An 18119-nucleotide genomic window follows, 5' to 3' on the forward strand; every position below is an offset into this window, starting at 1 on the left:
TGATTGGTTAATAGCAGTCACATGTTCCGCGTACAGTACACTGATTGGTTAATAGCAGTCACATGTTCCGCGTACAGTACACTGATTGGTTAATAGCAGTCACGTGTTCTGCGTACAGTACACTGATTGGTTAATAGCAGTCACGTGTTCTGCGTACAGTACACTGATTGGTTAATAGCAGTCACGTGTTCTGCGTACAGTACACTGATTGGTTAATAGCAGACACCTGTTCTGCGTACAGTACACTGATTAGTTAATAGCAGTCACGTGTTCTGCGTACAGTACATTGATTGGTTAATAGCAGTCACGTGTTCTGCGTACAGTACACTGATCGGTTAATAGCAGTCATGTGTTCTACGTACAGTACACTAATTGGTTAATATAGCAGTCACGTGTTCTACGTACAGTACACTAATTGGTTAATAGCAGTCACGTGTTCTGCGTACAGTACACTGATTGGTTAATAGCAGTCACGTGTTCTGCGTCCAGTACACTGATTGGTTAATAGCAGTCACGTGTTCTGCGTACAGTGCACTAATTGGTTAATAGCAGTCACGTGTTCTGCGTACAGTACACTGATTGGTTAATAGCAGTCACGTGTTCTGCGTACAGTACACTGATTGGTTAAAAGCAGTCACGTGTTCTGCGTCCAGTACACTGATTGGTTAATAGCAGTCACGTGTTCTGCGTACAGTACACTGATTGGTTAATAGCATTCACTTGTTCTGCGTACAGTACACTGATTGGTTAATAGCAGTCACGTGTTCTGCGTACAGTACACTGATTGGTTAATAGCAGTCACGTGTTCTGCGTACAGTACACTGATTGGTTAATAGCAGTTACGTGTTCTGCGTACAATACACTGATTGGTTAATAGCAGTCACGTGTTCCGCGTACAGTACACTGATTGTTTAATAGCAGTCACGTGTTCTGCGTACAGTACACTGATTGGTTAATAGCAGTCACGTGTTCTGCGTACAATACACTGATTGGTTAATAGCAGTCACGTGTTCCGCGTACAGTACACTGATTGTTTAATAGCAGTCACGTGTTCTGCGTCCAGTACACTGATTGGTTAATAGCAGTCACGTGTTCTGCGTCCAGTACACTGATTGGTTAATAGCAGTCACGTGTTCTGCGTACAGTACACTGATTGGTTAATAGCATTCACTTGTTCTGCGTACAATACACTGATTGGTTAATAGCAGTCACGTGTTCCGCGTACAGTACACTGATTGGTTAATAGCAGTCACGTGTTCTGCGTACAGTACACTGATTGGTTAATAGCAGTCACGTGTTCTGCGTACAATACACTGATTGGTTAATAGCAGTCACGTGTTCTACATACAGTACACTGATTGTTTAATAGCAGTCACGTGTTCTGCGTACAGTACACTGATTGGTTAATAGCAGTCACGTGTTCCGCGTACAGTACACTGATTGGTTAATAGCAGTCACGTGTTCTGCGTACAGTACACTGATTGGTTAATAGCAGTCACGTGTTCTGCGTACAGTACACTGATTGGTAAATAGCAGTCACGTGTTCCGCGTACAGTACACTGATTGGTTAATAGCAGTCACGTGTTCTGCGTACAGTACACTGATTGGTTAATAGCAGTCACGTGTTCTGCGTACAGTACACTGATTGTTTAATAGCAGTCACGTGTTCTGCGTACAGTACACTAATTGGTTAATAACAGTCACGTGTTCTGCGTACAGTACACTGATTGGTTAATAGCAGTCACGTGTTCTGCGTACAGTACACTGATTGGTTAATAGCTGTCACGTGTTCTGCGTACAGTACACTGATTGGTTAATAGCAGTCACGTGTTCTGCGTACAGTACACTGATTGGTTAATAGCAGTCACGTGTTCCGCGTACAGTACACTGATTGGTTAATAGCAGTCACGTGTTCTGCGTACAGTACACTGATTGGTTAATAGCAGTTACGTGTTCTGCGTACAGTACACTGATTGGTAAATAGCAGTCACGTGTTCCGCGTACAGTACACTGATTGGTTAATAGCAGTCACGTGTTCTGCGTACAGTACACTGATTGGTTAATAGCAGTCACGTGTTCTGCGTACAGTACACTGATTGGTTAATAGCAGTCACGTGTTCTACGTACAGTACACTGATTGGTTAATAGCAGTCACGTGTTCTGCGTACAGTACACTAATTGGTTAATAGCAGTCACGTGTTTTGCGTACAGTACACTGATTGGTTAATAGCAGTCTAGTGTTCTGCGTACAGTACACTGATTGGTTAATAGCAGTCACGTGTTCTGCTTAAATTACATTGATTGGTTAATAGCAGTCACTTGTTCTGCGTACAGAACACTGATTGGTTAATAGCAGTCACGTGTTCTGCGTACAGTACACTGTTTGGTTAATAGCAGTCACGTGTTCTGCGTACAGTACACTGATTGGTTAATAGCAGTTACGTGTTCTGCTTAAATTACATTGATTGGTTAATAGCAGTCACGTGTTCTGCGTACAGTACACTGATTGGTTAATAGCAGTCACGTGTTCTGCGTACAGTACACTGATTGGTTAATAGCAGTCACGTGTTCTGCGTACAGTACACTGATTGGTTAATAGCAGTCACGTGTTCTGCGTACAGTACACTGATTGGTTAACAGCAGTCACGTGTTCTGCGTACAGAACACTGATTGGTTAATAGCAGTCACGTGTTCTGCGTACAGAACACTGATTGGTTAATAGCAGTCACGTGTTCTGCGTACAGTACACTGATTGGTTAATAGCAGTCACGTGTTCTGCGTAAATTACACTAATTGGTTAATAGCAGTCACATGTTCTGCATACAGTACACTGATTGGTTAATAGCAGTCACTTGTTCTGCGTACAGTACACTGATTGGTTAATAGCAGTTACGTGTTCTGCGTACAGTACACTGATTGGTTAATGGCAGTCACTTGTTCTGCGTACAGTACACTGATTGGTTAATAGCAGTCACGTGTTCTGCGTACAGTACACTGATTGGTTAATAGCAGTCACGTGTTCTGCGTACAGTACACTGATTGGTTAATAGCAGTCACGTGTTCTGCGTACAGTACACTAATTGGTTAATAGCAGTCACGTGTTCTGCGTACAGTACACTGATTGGTTAATAGCAGTCACGTGTTCTGCGTAAATTACACTAATTGGTTAATAGCAGTCACGTGTTCTGCGTACAGTACACTGATTGGTTAATAGCAGTCACGTGTTCTGCGTAAATTACACTGATTGGTTAATAGCAGTCACGTGTTCAGCGTACAGTACACTGATTGGTTAATAGAAGTTACGTGTTCTGCGTACAGTACACTGATTGGTTAATAGCAGTCACGTGTTCTGCGTACAGTACACTGATTGGTTAATAGCAGTCACGTGTTCTGCGTAAATTACACTGATTGGTTAATAGCAGTCACGTGTTTTGCGTACAGTACACTGATTGGTTAATAGCAGTCACGTGTTCTGCGTAAATTACACTAATTGGTTAATAGCAGTCACATGTTCTGCATACAGTACACTGATTGGTTAATAGCAGTCACTTGTTCTGCGTACAGTACACTGATTGGTTAATAGCAGTCACGTGTTCTGCGTACAGTACACTGATTGGTTAATAGCAGTCACGTGTTCTGCGTACAGTACACTGATTGGTTAATAGCAGTCACGTGTTCTGCGTAAATTACACTAATTGGTTAATAGCAGTCACTTGTTCTGCGTACAGTACACTGATTGGTTAATAGCAGTCACTTGTTCTGCGTACAGTACACTGATTGGTTAATAGCAGTCACGTGTTCTACGTACAGTACACTGATTGGTTAATAGCAGTCACGTGTTCAGCGTACAGTACACTGATTGGTTAATAGCAGTCACGTGTTCTGCGTACAGTACACTAATTGGTTAATAGCAGTCACGTGTTCTGCGTACAGTACACTGATTGGTTAATAGCAGTCACATGTTCCGCGTACAGAACACTGATTGGTTAATAGCAGTCACGTGTTCCGCGTACAGTACACTGATTGGTTAATAGCAGTCACGTGTTCTGCATACAGTACACTGATTGGTTAATAGCAGTCACGTGTTCTGCGTACAGTACACTGATTGGTTAATAGCAGTCACGTGTTCTGCGTACAGTACACTGATTGGTTAATAGCAGTCACGTGTTTGCGTACAGTACACTGATTGGTTAATAGCATTCACGTGTTCTGCGTACAGTACACTGATTGGTTAATAGCAGTCACGTGTTCTGCGTACAGTACACTGATTGGTTAATAGCAGTCACGTGTTCTGCGTACAGTACACTGATTGGTTAATAGCAGTCACGTGTTCTGCGTACAGTACACTGAAAAAGTATTGTACTTTTTCAGTGAGGTAACACAATAAAGCTGTGTATCATTGCGATGTTATGTGGTATGTATTATATATACAATTATGTGTTATCTTTTAATAACAATGATAATCTGCACTTGTGACTATCACTTGTATAATATAGCCTCTATTGGGGTTCGTGGTGGTATCAGGTTGCCATGCCGCCATGGTGATGTGGTTATTATAGTCGGTAGTTCATCATCATCACCACTGGTTATGCTTTTAGTTTAATAAACTTTCTATTGATGATGTTGTTATGCTTTTAGTTTTCCAGTCGTAGTTCTGTTTGTCACAAATTATAGGCGCTGGTTTTTGACACAACAAAAACATGTTGGAATATCACGTGACAGGGGGGTTTGTAAAATCGTAGTATAATTTCTAAACACTAGTATATCTATTAAAGTGTTAATACGTGATTATGCAACGGATCCCGAAGGACATTCTGATTTCTGCGGCGTTTTACATAATGAACGAGTAGCTTTGAAACAATTGAAAAATAATTAGGCACCACTAATTGACCACTAATTTACCACTAATTTACCACTAATTTACCACTTAAGATTTAGTGACTGACCTCATCTCGATTACAGACCACAAAAAACCGTTTCTCCTGCAAAGTTCACCTCATCAGTAATTACTTTTTAATTACTCAGAATATTTTTGCTAAGTAAGTAGATTGCTGGAAACGTAAGAATTCTCAATTTCTAACTGTAGTTACTTTGTAGACGTGAGTTCATGGCTGAATTCTCCAAAGACGGACTTAAGATTAGTGTTCTTATAAGTTAGTTCCGTGTTTCGCACGTGTTTCGCACGTGTTTCGCACGTGTTTCGCACGTTAACTGAACTTTGTCGTTGGGAAAATATTGATCTTTTTAACTTAAACTCTGACGTATATCAGAGATCCCTATTTCGCTATTTAGTACATAATATACAATGTACAGTAAAACTTTAACTCTGATTTACCACGCCCCAATTTACTGCAAACCCCGGTTTACCGCGGGCATTTCCTTCCCCAAATAGGACTTGACAATGTGATCAAGTTGACATACATTAAATCAACAACAAAAAACCCAATTCCTCGAACCCCGATTTACCGTGTAGACTTTCCCAAAAACTCAGCGGTAAATAGTAGTTTTAGTGTAGTAAGGAGTTGTAGTAGTTTTGAGCTGAATGTTTTGAGCTGAATGGGATGGTTGTCTGTATTAGGGTGTCTTTTGCTTCCTCTTTTGCTTCCTCTTTTGCTTTCTCTTTTGCTTTCTCTTTTGCTTTCTCTTTTGCTTTCTCTTTTGCTTTCTCCTTTGCTTTCTCCTTTGCTTTCCCTTTTGCTGTCTCTTTTGCTTTCTCCTTTGCTTTCCCTTTTGCTTTCTCTTTTGCTTTCTCTTTTGCATTCTCTTTTGCTTTCTCTCGTTTTGAAGTTATCTTGCTCTTTTAATCGCTGATTACGCTGATCAAAAGTCACTATACAGGAAGATAGTGCATCTTTCTTAGTTACTAAGAGCCCCTTGCTGTAGTTCCTGTAGTTACTGCAGCAATAGTTACTGTAGTAACAAGTACTTGCTGTAGTTACTGTAGTTACTGTAGTAACAGTTTGTTACTTCGAGGATACCGTTACCGTAGTAACTGTAGTTAGGATGCCGTTACCGTGGTCAGAAGTGTGCGACCCCTCAGATGGATACACTCCCCGGTGGAGTGGAACTGAGGAGTTTATAGAGGACATTACCTACAGAATATGGGAGAAAGGGGACCGGGAATTTATAAAGGAAACGTACAGTGATACCTGTCCTGTAATAGCTTTATCAGGTTGTTATAAAGGAAACGTACAGTGATACCTGTCCTGTGATAGCTTTATCAGGTTGTTATAAAGGAAACGTACAGTGATACCTGTCCTGTAATAGCTTTATCAGGTTGTTATCTGTAGTGATACCTGTCCTGTAATAGCTTTATCAGGTTGTTATCTGTAGTGATACCTGTCCTGTAATAGCTTTATCAGGTTGTTATCTGTAGTGATACCTGTCCTGTAATAGCTTTATCAGGTTGTTATAAAGGAAACGTACAGTGATACCTGTCCTGTAATAGCTTTATCAGGTTGTTATAAAGGAAACGTACAGTGATACCTGTCCTGTAATAGCTTTATCAGGTTGTTATCTGTAGTGATACCTGTCCTGTAATAGCTTTATCAGGTTGTTATCTGTAGTGATACCTGTCCTGTAATAGCTTTATCAGGTTGTTATCTGTAGTGATACCTGTCCTGTAATAGCTTTATCAGGTTGTTATAAAGGAAACGTACAGTGATACCTGTCCTGTAATAGCTTTATCAGGTTGTTATCTGTAGTGATACCTGTCCTGTAATAGCTTTATCAGGTTGTTATCGTTACAGTGATACCTGTCCTGTAATAGCTTTATCAGGTTGTTATCTTACAGTGATACCTGTCCTGTAATAGCTTTATCAGGTTGTTATCTTACAGTGATACCTGTCCTGTAATAGCTTTATCAGGTTGTTATTTTACAGTGATACCTGTCCTGTAATAGCTTTATCAGGTTGTTATCGTTACAGTGATACCTGTCCTGTAATAGCTTTATCAGGTTGTTATAAAGGAAACGTACAGTGATACCTGTCCTGTTATAACTTTATCAGGTTGTTATCGTTACAGTGATACCTGTCCTGTAATAGCTTTATCAGGTTGTTATCGTTACAGTGATACCTGTCCTGTAATAGCTTTATCAGGTTGTTATCTTACAGTGATACCTGTCCTGTAATAGCTTTATCAGGTTGTTATCGTTACAGTGATACCTGTCCTGTAATAGCTTAGCTTTATCAGGTTGTTATAAAGGAAACGTACAGTGATACCTGTCCTGTTATAACTTTATCAGGTTGTAATCGTTACAGTGATACCTGTCCTGTAATAGCTTTATCAGGTTGTTATCGTTACAGTGATACCTGTCCTGTAATAGCTTTATCAGGTTGTTATCTTACAGTGATACCTGTCCTGTAATAGCTTTATCAGGTTGTTATAAAGGAAACGTACAGTGATACCTGTCCTGTAATAACTTTATCAGGTTGTTATAAAGGAAACTTACAGTGATACCTGTCCTGTAATAGCTTTATCAGGTTGTTATAAACGTACAGTGATACCTGTCCTGTAATAACTTTATCAGGTTGTTATCGTTACAGTGATACCTGTCCTGTAATAGCTTTATCAGGTTGTTATCGTTACAGTGATACCTGTCCTGTAATAGCTTTATCAGGTTGTTATCGATTGTGCTCTTAGTAAGATGAGATTGAGAACTAACACATATTATACTGCCGTTTACAGCAGTATACTATCAATATACATTCTCCCTGCTTCAATATTGGTGACTAAATTCTCCGAGCAGAAAGTCTTATGTTATATTCGGTTAGGATGCAATTATTTATGAGTCGGATTGTTTATTATTAAAATTTGAGTTGAAAGTAAGTTTTAAGTTAACTTGCAGGTAACTGTGAGGGAGCAGACACGATACTAAAAAACACTACAGTAACTATAGTAACTGTAGTTAACTATAGTAACTATAGTAACTATAGTAACTATAGTAACTATAGTAACTATAGTAACTATAGTAACTATAGTAACTATAGTAACTATAGTAACTATAGTAACTGTAGTTAACTGTAGTAACTGTACTCTGTAGTTAACTGTAGTATCTGTTGCTATAGTAACTGTAATAACATGTTGTTACTTTGACAGGTAACTGCGAGGGAGCAGACACGATACTAAAGAACACTACAGATCTACTGGAACAGTTCCCTGACAGAACGCTCTACCCCTGTGATATACTGTGGAACGGTAACAACACAGCGGGTTACCACTCTTCCCAACTCATCAGTACAAAGTGCACTTATCATCACACTAACTCTGCGGGGAGTCAGTACAGTTGGGCCTCTCACCTCAAGCAAGCTCGGATATGGGTTAGTAATTATAGAAATTATAGAAATTAGAAAGATCTGTACAGTTAAACACGTGTGTCAGATCAAAACTGAAGATTTAAAAGAAAATAATCTCAGTAATCAAACAGAAAATAAAAGGAACGATTTCAAGATGAACTCTGATTACTGAGACTTCAAAAATCACAGCTTACTTTTAGGAAATCTTTCACGAAATAAGTTGCAAGTAACATTTCTAGTCTCAAGAATGTGGGTCTCTTCGAATTATTCACTGTAGTAACTATAGTATTAGTAACTATAGTAACTATAGTATAACTATAGTAACTATAGTAACTGTTGCTATAGTAACTGTAGTAACTGTAGTTTACTGTATTAGCTATAGTAACTGTTGCTATAGGAACTGTAGTAACTGTTGCTATAGTAACTGTAGTAACATGTTGCTATTTTGACAGGTAATAGTACACCGTATAGTAACTATAGTAACTGTAGTAACTGTTACTATAGTAACTGTAGTAACATGTTGTTACTTTGACAGGTAATAGTACACCGTGTAGTAACTATAGTAACTACAGTAACTGTAGTAACTGTTGCTATAGTAACTGTAGTAACATGTTGTTACTTTGACAGGTAATAGTACACCGTGTAGTAACTATAGTAACTATAGTAACTGTAGTAACTGTTGCTATAGTAACTGTAGTAACATGTTGTTACTTTGACAGGTAATAGTACACCGTGTAGTAACTATAGTAACTGTAGTAACTGTTGCTATAGTAACTGTAGTAACATGTTGTTACTTTGACAGGTAATAGTACACCGTGTAGTAACTATAGTAACTATAGTAACTATAGTAACTGTAGTAACCGTTGCTATAGTAACTGTAGTAAAATGTTGTTACAGGTAATAGTACACCGTGTAGTAAAGGACGGTGTGATATTGCGGGAGTGGGTAGTGAGTGATAACAAGAGTCTGTACCAGCAGTTAAGAGTGAACCAGGAGGAGGTGGCTACACGTTGCGCGGAGAAGTGGCTCAAGGATAAACTGGATCCGGAGAAGAGCGAGTTTTGTCATCTCAGGTTTAATTTTAAAATTTAAATTTTCAATTTACAGTTTTATTCCGCATATTTTCAATTCTGATCGAATTTATTGCATCTCATTCAAGTTTTTTTCATTGAACTGATGTTTAGCCAAAACGAGTCCATTTTGGTAATTACATGTAAAATTCCTGTTTAATTCTTAATTCCTATCATCTCAGTTGGCTGGCAGCAGAGTTCCAGCGGGTTCAGAACACGGGGAGTATCGGAGGGGACATCAGGTTAAACCTGCAAAACATAACACCCGCTCAGCGGCCCATGTATCAGTACTTAGGTCAGAGGGTGGCTAAAATTTACCACAGAGCGTGGGGACCTGAGGGGATGGGGTCCCGGGGCAAGTTTGAGGAGCTGGTGAAACTATTGTACCACCCTCACGCCAGGTTTGAAACTATTGTACCACCCTCACGCCAGGTTTGAAACTATTGTACCACCCTCACGCCAGGTTTGAAACTATTGTACCACCCTCACGCCAGGTTTGAAACTATTGTACCACCCTCACGCCAGGTTTGAAACTATTGTACCACCCTCACGCCAGGTTTGAAAATATTGTACCACCCTCACGCCAGGTTTGAAACTATTGTACCACCCTCACGCCAGGTTTGAAACTATTGTACCACCCTCACGCCAGGTTTGAAACTATTGTACCACCCTCACGCCAGGTTTGAAACTATTGTACCACCCTCACGCCAGGTTTGCAACTATTGTACCACCCTCACGCCAGGTTTGAAACTATTGTACCACCCTCACGCCAGGTTTGAAACTATTGTACCACCCTCACGCCAGGTTTGAAACTATTGTACCACCCTCACGCCAGGTTTGAAACTATTGTACCACCCTCACGCCAGGTTTGAAACTATTGTACCACCCTCACGCCAGGTTTGAAACTATTGTACCACCCTCACGCCAGGTTTGAATCTATTGTACCACCCTCACGCCAGGTTTGAATCTATTGTACCACCCTCACGCCAGGTTTGAAACTATTGTACCACCCTCACGCCAGGTTTGAAACTATTGTACCACCCTCACGCCAGGTTTGAAAATATTGTACCACCCTCACGCCAGGTTTGAAACTATTGTACCACCCTCACGCCAGGTTTGAAACTATTGTACCACCCTCACGCCAGGTTTGAAACTATTGTACCACCCTCACGCCAGGTTTGAAACTATTGTACCACCCTCACGCCAGGTTTGAAACTATTGTACCACCCTCACGCCAGGTTTGCAACTATTGTACCACCCTCACGCCAGGTTTGAAACTATTGTACCACCCTCACGCCAGGTTTGAAACTATTGTACCACCCTCACGCCAGGTTTGAAACTATTGTACCACCCTCACGCCAGGTTTGAAACTATTGTACCACCCTCACGCCAGGTTTGAAACTATTGTACCACCCTCACGCCAGGTTTGAAACTATTGTACCACCCTCACGCCAGGTTTGAATCTATTGTACCACCCTCACGCCAGGTTTGAATCTATTGTACCACCCTCACGCCAGGTTTGAAACTATTGTACCACCCTCACGCCAGGTTTGAAACTATTGTACCACCCTCACGCCAGGTTTGAAAATATTGTACCACCCTCACGCCAGGTTTGAAACTATTGTACCACCCTCACGCCAGGTTTGAAACTATTGTACCACCCTCACGCCAGGTTTGAAACTATTGTACCACCCTCACGCCAGGTTTGAAACTATTGTACCACCCTCACGCCAGGTTTGAATCTATTGTACCACCCTCACGCCAGGTTTGAAACTATTGTACCACCCTCACGCCAGGTTTGAAACTATTGTACCACCCTCACGCCAGGTTTGAAACTATTGTACCACCCTCACGCCAGGTTTGAAACTATTGTACCACCCTCACGCCAGGTTTGAAACTATTGTACCACCCTCACGCCAGGTTTGAAACTATTGTACCACCCTCACGCCAGGTTTGAAACTATTGTACCACCCTCACGCCAGGTTTGAAACTATTGTACCACCCTCACGCCAGGTTTGAAACTATTGTACCACCCTCACGCCAGGTTTGAAACTATTGTACCACCCTCACGCCAGGTTTGAAACTATTGTACCACCCTCACGCCAGGTTTGAAACTATTGTACCACCCTCACGCCAGGTTTGAAACTATTGTACCACCCTCACGCCAGGTTTGAAACTATTGTACCACCCTCACGCCAGGTTTGAAACTATTGTACCACCCTCACGCCAGGTTTGAAACTATTGTACCACCCTCACGCCAGGTTTGAAACTATTGTACCACCCTCACGCCAGGTTTGAAACTATTGTACCACCCTCACGCCAGGTTTGAAACTATTGTACCACCCTCACGCCAGGTTTGAAACTATTGTACCACCCTCACGCCAGGTTTGAAACTATTGTACCACCCTCACGCCAGGTTTGAAACTATTGTACCACCCTCACGCCAGGTTTGAAACTATTGTACCACCCTCACGCCAGGTTTGAAACTATTGTACCACCCTCACGCCAGGTTTGAAACTATTGTACCACCCTCACGCCAGGTTTGAAACTATTGTACCACCCTCACGCCAGGTTTGAAACTATTGTACCACCCTCACGCCAGGTTTGAAACTATTGTACCACCCTCACGCCAGGTTTGAAACTATTGTACCACCCTCACGCCAGGTTTGAAACTATTGTACCACCCTCACGCCAGGTTTGAAACTATTGTACCACCCTCACGCCAGGTTTGAAACTATTGTACCACCCTCACGCCAGGTTTGAAACTATTGTACCACCCTCACGCCAGGTTTGAAACTATTGTACCACCCTCACGCCAGGTTTGAAACTATTGTACCACCCTCACGCCAGGTTTGAAACTATTGTACCACCCTCACGCCAGGTTTGAAACTATTGTACCACCCTCACGCCAGGTTTGAAACTATTGTACCACCCTCACGCCAGGTTTGAAACTATTGTACCACCCTCACGCCAGGTTTGAAACTATTGTACCACCCTCACGCCAGGTTTGAAACTATTGTACCACCCTCACGCCAGGTTTGAAACTATTGTACCACCCTCACGCCAGGTTTGAAACTATTGTACCACCCTCACGCCAGGTTTGAAACTATTGTACCACCCTCACGCCAGGTTTGAAACTATTGTACCACCCTCACGCCAGGTTTGAAACTATTGTACCACCCTCACGCCAGGTTTGAAACTATTGTACCACCCTCACGCCAGGTTTGAAACTATTGTACCACCCTCACGCCAGGTTTGAAACTATTGTACCACCCTCACGCCAGGTTTGAAACTATTGTACCACCCTCACGCCAGGTTTGAAACTATTGTACCACCCTCACGCCAGGTTTGAAACTATTGTACCACCCTCACGCCAGGTTTGAAACTATTGTACCACCCTCACGCCAGGTTTGAAACTATTGTACCACCCTCACGCCAGGTTTGAAACTATTGTACCACCCTCACGCCAGGTTTGAAACTATTGTACCACCCTCACGCCAGGTTTGAAACTATTGTACCACCCTCACGCCAGGTTTGAAACTATTGTACCACCCTCACGCCAGGTTTGAAACTATTGTACCACCCTCACGCCAGGTTTGAAACTATTGTACCACCCTCACGCCAGGTTTGAAACTATTGTACCACCCTCACGCCAGGTTTGAAACTATTGTACCACCCTCACGCCAGGTTTGAAACTATTGTACCACCCTCACGCCAGGTTTGAAACTATTGTACCACCCTCACGCCAGGTTTGAAACTATTGTACCACCCTCACGCCAGGTTTGAAATTATTGTACCACCCTCACGCCAGGTTTGAAACTATTGTACCACCCTCACGCCAGGTTTGAATCTATTGTACCACCCTCACGCCAGGTTTGAAACTATTTTACCACCCTCACGCCAGGTTTGAATCTCCACAAACAAACAGCACCGATTGTACGGGGTGGACGGAGTTGACTTGCTTGTATGATACGTTTATTCTTGGTGGCCAGCAGGGTAAAGAAGTGATCATGACACTGGACTGGGTCATCATTAAACCTGGTCACGACAGAAGGAAGATTTTAACGAACGGAGCCACACCAAACGCCTGGAGATACCCCTATCCTGAGGATGTTAACCTCCAAATGGAGCTGGAGAGTAAGTTTGCCAACTCTGACCAGGTATCAGAGTCCTTCACCATGTCTATAAGATGGTGTTTGGTGGGCTACCAGAAGCAAGAAAACCCTGATATTTTAGTGCCGTTGGTGCTGTTGGCGGAGTCGCATTTGGATTGTGTGGGTTTCAGAGTTATACGGGACATTACTGTTTACGATAGGGTGGCTGTAGATGCCCAGGTTAAGCTAACTACTGAAGTTGTTCATAATGTAATAATATAATAACTGTAGTAACTATAGTAACTGTTGCTATAGTAACTGTTGCTATAATAACTGCTATAGTAACTGCTATAGTAACTGTAGATGCCCAGGTTAAGCTAACTACTGAAGTTGTTCATAATGTAATAATATAATAACTGTAGTAACTATAGTAACTGTTGCTATAGTAACTGTTGCTATAGTAACTGTTGCTATAGTAACTGTTGCTATAGTAACTGTTATAGTAACTGTAGATGCTCAGGTTAAGCTAACTACTGAAGTTGTTCATAATGTAATAATATAATAACTGTAGTAACTATAGTAACTGTTGCTATAGTAACTGTTGCTATAGTAACTGTTGCTATAGTAACTGTAGATGCCCAGGTTAAGCTAACTACTGAAGTTGTTCATAATGTAATAATATAATAACTGTAGTAACTATAGTAACTGTTGCTATAGTAACTGTTGCTATAGTAACTGTTGCTATAGTAACTGTTGCTATAGTAACTGTTGCTATAGTAACTGTTGCTATAGTAACTGTTGCTATAGTAACTGTTGCTATAGTAACTGTTGCTATAGTAACTGTAGATGCCCAGGTTAAGCTAACTACTGAAGTTGTTCATAATGTAATAATATAATAACTGTAGTAACTATAGTAACTGTTGCTATAGTAACTGTTGCTATAGTAACTGTTGCTATAGTAACTGTTGCTATAGTAACTGTTGCTATAGTAACTGTTGCTATAGTAACTGTTGCTATAGTAACTGTTGCTATAGTAACTGTTGCTATAGTAACTGTAGATGCTCAGGTTAAGCTAACTACTGAAGTTGTTCATAATGTTCAGTTTTGACATTTTTCAGAGGCGAGGTTTGTAGAACTTTTGAACAATTGGGATAGGAAATTCAGATGTTTAATATACTTTCGATTTAATTGATATTTTTATGGGCTGCTGCACTTTACTTGAGTAAATTACAAGTTTTTAATGAACCCAATCGAAACAAAATAATTTGACATTGTATTGAAGATGAAAATGTATAATATATTACAGGAATGAAATTTTAAAAGAACTCAGCACAATAAAATCAACATTATACTATTATAGTTGAATTAAAAATAAATAACCATTCGTTATTATCATAGCTTTCATTCCCGAATCATAATTTATCCGTGAAGACTTGCCTACTTTAATAGTTCTCACTGACATTATAACTTTAACGTCTCCATTTCTTTCTTTCCAGATTTCACCCCCAGCACACGTTTTCTACATTCCTTTCCCTCTATTCCCCCTGGAGCATACGTTTTCTACATTTCTTACCCCCTTTTCCTTCTGGGCACATCACTTGTCGTTTCTCCACAGAGCCTTGTTTCATACGTTGTCTACAAGCTCTACCCCCTTTTCCTCCTGCACACATCACTTGTCGTTTCTCCACAGCGCCTTGTTTCATACGTTGTCTACAAGCTCTACCCCCTTTTCCTTCTGGGCACATCACTTGTCGTTTCTCCACAGAGCCTTGTTTCATACGTTGTCTACAAGCTCTACCCCCTTTTCCTTCTGGGCACATCACTTGTCGTTTCTCCACAGAGCCTTGTTTCATACGTTGTCTACAAGCTCTACCCCCTTTTCCTCCTGCACACATCACTTGTCGTTTCTCCACAGTGCCTTGTTTCATACGTTGTCTACAAGCTCTACCCCCTTTTCCTCCTGCACACATCACTTGTCGTTTCTCCACAGCGCCTTGTTTCATACGTTGTCTACAAGCTCTACCCCCTTTTCCTCCTGCACACATCACTTGTCGTTTCTCCACAGAGCCTTGTTTCATACGTTGTCTACAAGCTCTACCCCCTTTTCCTCCTGCACACATCACTTGTCGTTTCTCCACAGCGCCTTGTTTAGTACGTTGTCTACAAGCTCTACCCCCTTTTCCTTCTGGGCACATCACTTGTCGTTTCTCCACAGCGCCTTGTTTCATACGTTGTCTACAAGCTCTACCCCCTTTTCCTTCTGGGCACATCACTTGTCGTTTCTCCACAGAGCCTTGTTTAGTACGTTGTCTACAAGCTCTACCCCCTTTTCCTTCTGGGCACATCACTTGTCGTTTCTCCACAGAGCCTTGTTTAGTACGTTGTCTACAAGCTCTACCCCCTTTTCCTCCTGCACACATCACTTGTCGTTTCTCCACAGCGCCTTGTTTCATACGTTGTCTACAAGCTCTACCCCCTTTTCCTCCTGCACACATCACTTGTCGTTTCTCCACAGAGCCTTGTTTCATACGTTGTCTACATTTCTTACCCCCTTTTCCTTCTGGGCACATCACTTGTCGTTTCTCCACAGAGCCTTGTTTCATACGTTTTCTACATTTCTTACCCCCTTTTCCTCCTGCACACATCACTTGTCGTTTCTCCACAGAGCCTTGTTTAGTACGTTGTCTACAAGCTCTACCCCCTTTTCCTTCTGGGCACATCACTTGTCGTTTTTCCACAGCGCCTTGTTTCATATGTTGTTTTCTGCATTTCTTACCTTCTATTCCTTTTTTTCTTGCGCACATCATTTGCGCCCTACAAGCTACTGGTCCATCAGCACAGGGAAATTGTCGCTCTTCAACCTGCTCCCGCAACTGCTCTCGCACCTGCTCTACATCTTCTAACTGCATTTCTTCCTCAAATAACTCCTCGACACTGAAATGTAATTCATCGTAACACAGCGTATGTGATAACGAGCAATTACAGCTGCAATCACAAATAACCTTTTTAAAAGTTTTCGACGATAAGAATAACATGACATTCTGTAAAATAAAACCGGATGATTAATAATACCTTGCACCCTGAGCAGAGGATAGTGCTAGGAGGGTCAGACCCAGAATCACAGTTATCTGCATATCTAAAATACTGTCATGTTATCAATTAACAAGGAATTTAACATTCTGTTTCGGTTTGGTAGGTATAAATCAACAAAGAATTTAACATTCTGTTTCGGTTTGGTAGGTATCAAAGTATCAATTAACAAGAAATTTTACATTCTGTTTCGGTTTGGTGGGTATAAATTAACAACGAACGTAACATTCTGTTTCGGTTTGGTAGGTATAAATTAACAACGAACGTAACATTCTGTTTCGGTTTGGTAGGTGGATAGTGTTGATCCTCAGATTGTAGTCAAATTAAAAGCTCAGCGGTTAACTCCTATATTACAGGGACAAAAGGAAATCGTGGCATGTACGGGATTGCGATTTTTTTCCATTATTTGCGACAAATTTTATATGTCGTCTGTTATAAAAAATGACGAAAAATCGCGGTATCGCGATTTTTGGCCAAAATAATCGCGATTTTCTTTTGTCCCTGCTATATTACTGCTAAATTACTGCTAAGTCCGATAAGGTACTTGGTGGTATAAGCTCACTGGTGACAGATAAGGTACTTGCTGGTATCAGCTCACTGGTGACAGATAAGGTACTTGGTGGTATCAGCTCACTGGTGACAGATAAGGTACTTGCTGGTATCAGCTCACTGGTGACAGATAAGGTACTTGCTGGTATCAGCTCACTGGTGACAGATAAGGTACTTGCTGGTATCAGCTCACTGCTGACAGATAAGGTACTTGCTGGTATCAGCTCACTGGTGACAGATAAGGTACTTGCTGGTATCAGCTCACTGGTGACAGATAAGTTACTTGGTGGTATCAGCTCACTGGTGACAGATAAGGTACTTGCTGGTATCAGCTCACTGGTGACAGATAAGGTACTTGCTGGTATCAGCTCACTGCTGACAGATAAGGTACTTGGTGGTATCAGCTCACTGGTGACAGATAAGGTACTTGCTGGTATCAGCTCACTGGTGACAGATAAGGTACTTGCTGGTATCAGCTCACTGGTGACAGATAAGGTACTTGCTGGTATCAGCTCACTGGTGACAGATAAGGTACTTGGTGGTATCAGCTCACTGGTGACAGATAAGATACTTGCTGGTATCAGCTCACTGGTGACAGATAAGGTACTTGGTGGTATCAGCTCACTGGTGACAGATAAGGTACTTGGTGGTATCAGCTCACTGGTGACAGATAAGGTACATGCTGGTATCAGCTCACTGGTGACAGATAAGGTACATGCTGGTATCAGCTCACTGGTGACAGATAAGGTACTTGCTGGTATCAGCTCACTGGTGACAGATAAGGTACTTGGTGGTATCAGCTCACTGCTGACAGATAAGGTACATGCTGGTATCAGCTCACTGGTGACAGATAAGGTACTTGCTGGTATCAGCTCACTGGTGACAGATAAGGTACTTGCTGGTATCAGCTCACTGGTGACAGATAAGGTACTTGGTGGTATCAGCTCACTGGTGACAGATAAGGTACTTGGTGGTATCAGCTCACTGGTGACAGATAAGGTACTTGCTGGTATCAGCTCACT

At 41.6% G+C, this 18119-nt stretch overlaps 1 protein-coding gene across 1 annotated transcript; it reads left to right on the forward strand.

The window, feature by feature from the left end:
- The first annotated feature begins 5970 nt into the window (after positions 1-5970).
- Positions 5971-14661, forward strand: LOC134820692 (uncharacterized). The gene is made up of 6 exons (XM_063831221.1): positions 5971-6172; positions 8098-8318; positions 9192-9367; positions 9547-9765; positions 13269-13698; positions 14525-14661. The coding sequence occupies exons 1-6, from the start codon at positions 6004-6006 to the stop codon at positions 14564-14566; spliced, it is 1257 nt and encodes a 418-aa protein (XP_063687291.1). The 5' UTR covers positions 5971-6003; the 3' UTR covers positions 14567-14661.
- Positions 14662-18119: the final 3458 nt, after the last annotated feature.

The sequence above is a fragment of the Bolinopsis microptera genome, chromosome 9 (assembly GCF_026151205.1).
Source record: "Bolinopsis microptera isolate Bmic1 chromosome 9, MBARI_Bmic_1.0, whole genome shotgun sequence".
Lineage (NCBI taxonomy): Eukaryota > Metazoa > Ctenophora > Tentaculata > Lobata > Bolinopsidae > Bolinopsis > Bolinopsis microptera.

Coding starts and splice junctions, on each gene's coding strand:
- LOC134820692 (XM_063831221.1), top strand. CDS start 6,004: ATGCCGTTACCGTGGTCAGAAGTGTGCGACCCCTCAGATGGATACACT. Junction 6,173..8,097: donor TCCTGTAATAGCTTTATCAG/GTTGTTATAAAG, acceptor TTACTTTGACAG/GTAACTGCGAGGGAGCAGAC. Junction 13,699..14,524: donor GGGTGGCTGTAGATGCCCAG/GTTAAGCTAACT, acceptor GTAGATGCTCAG/GTTAAGCTAACTACTGAAGT.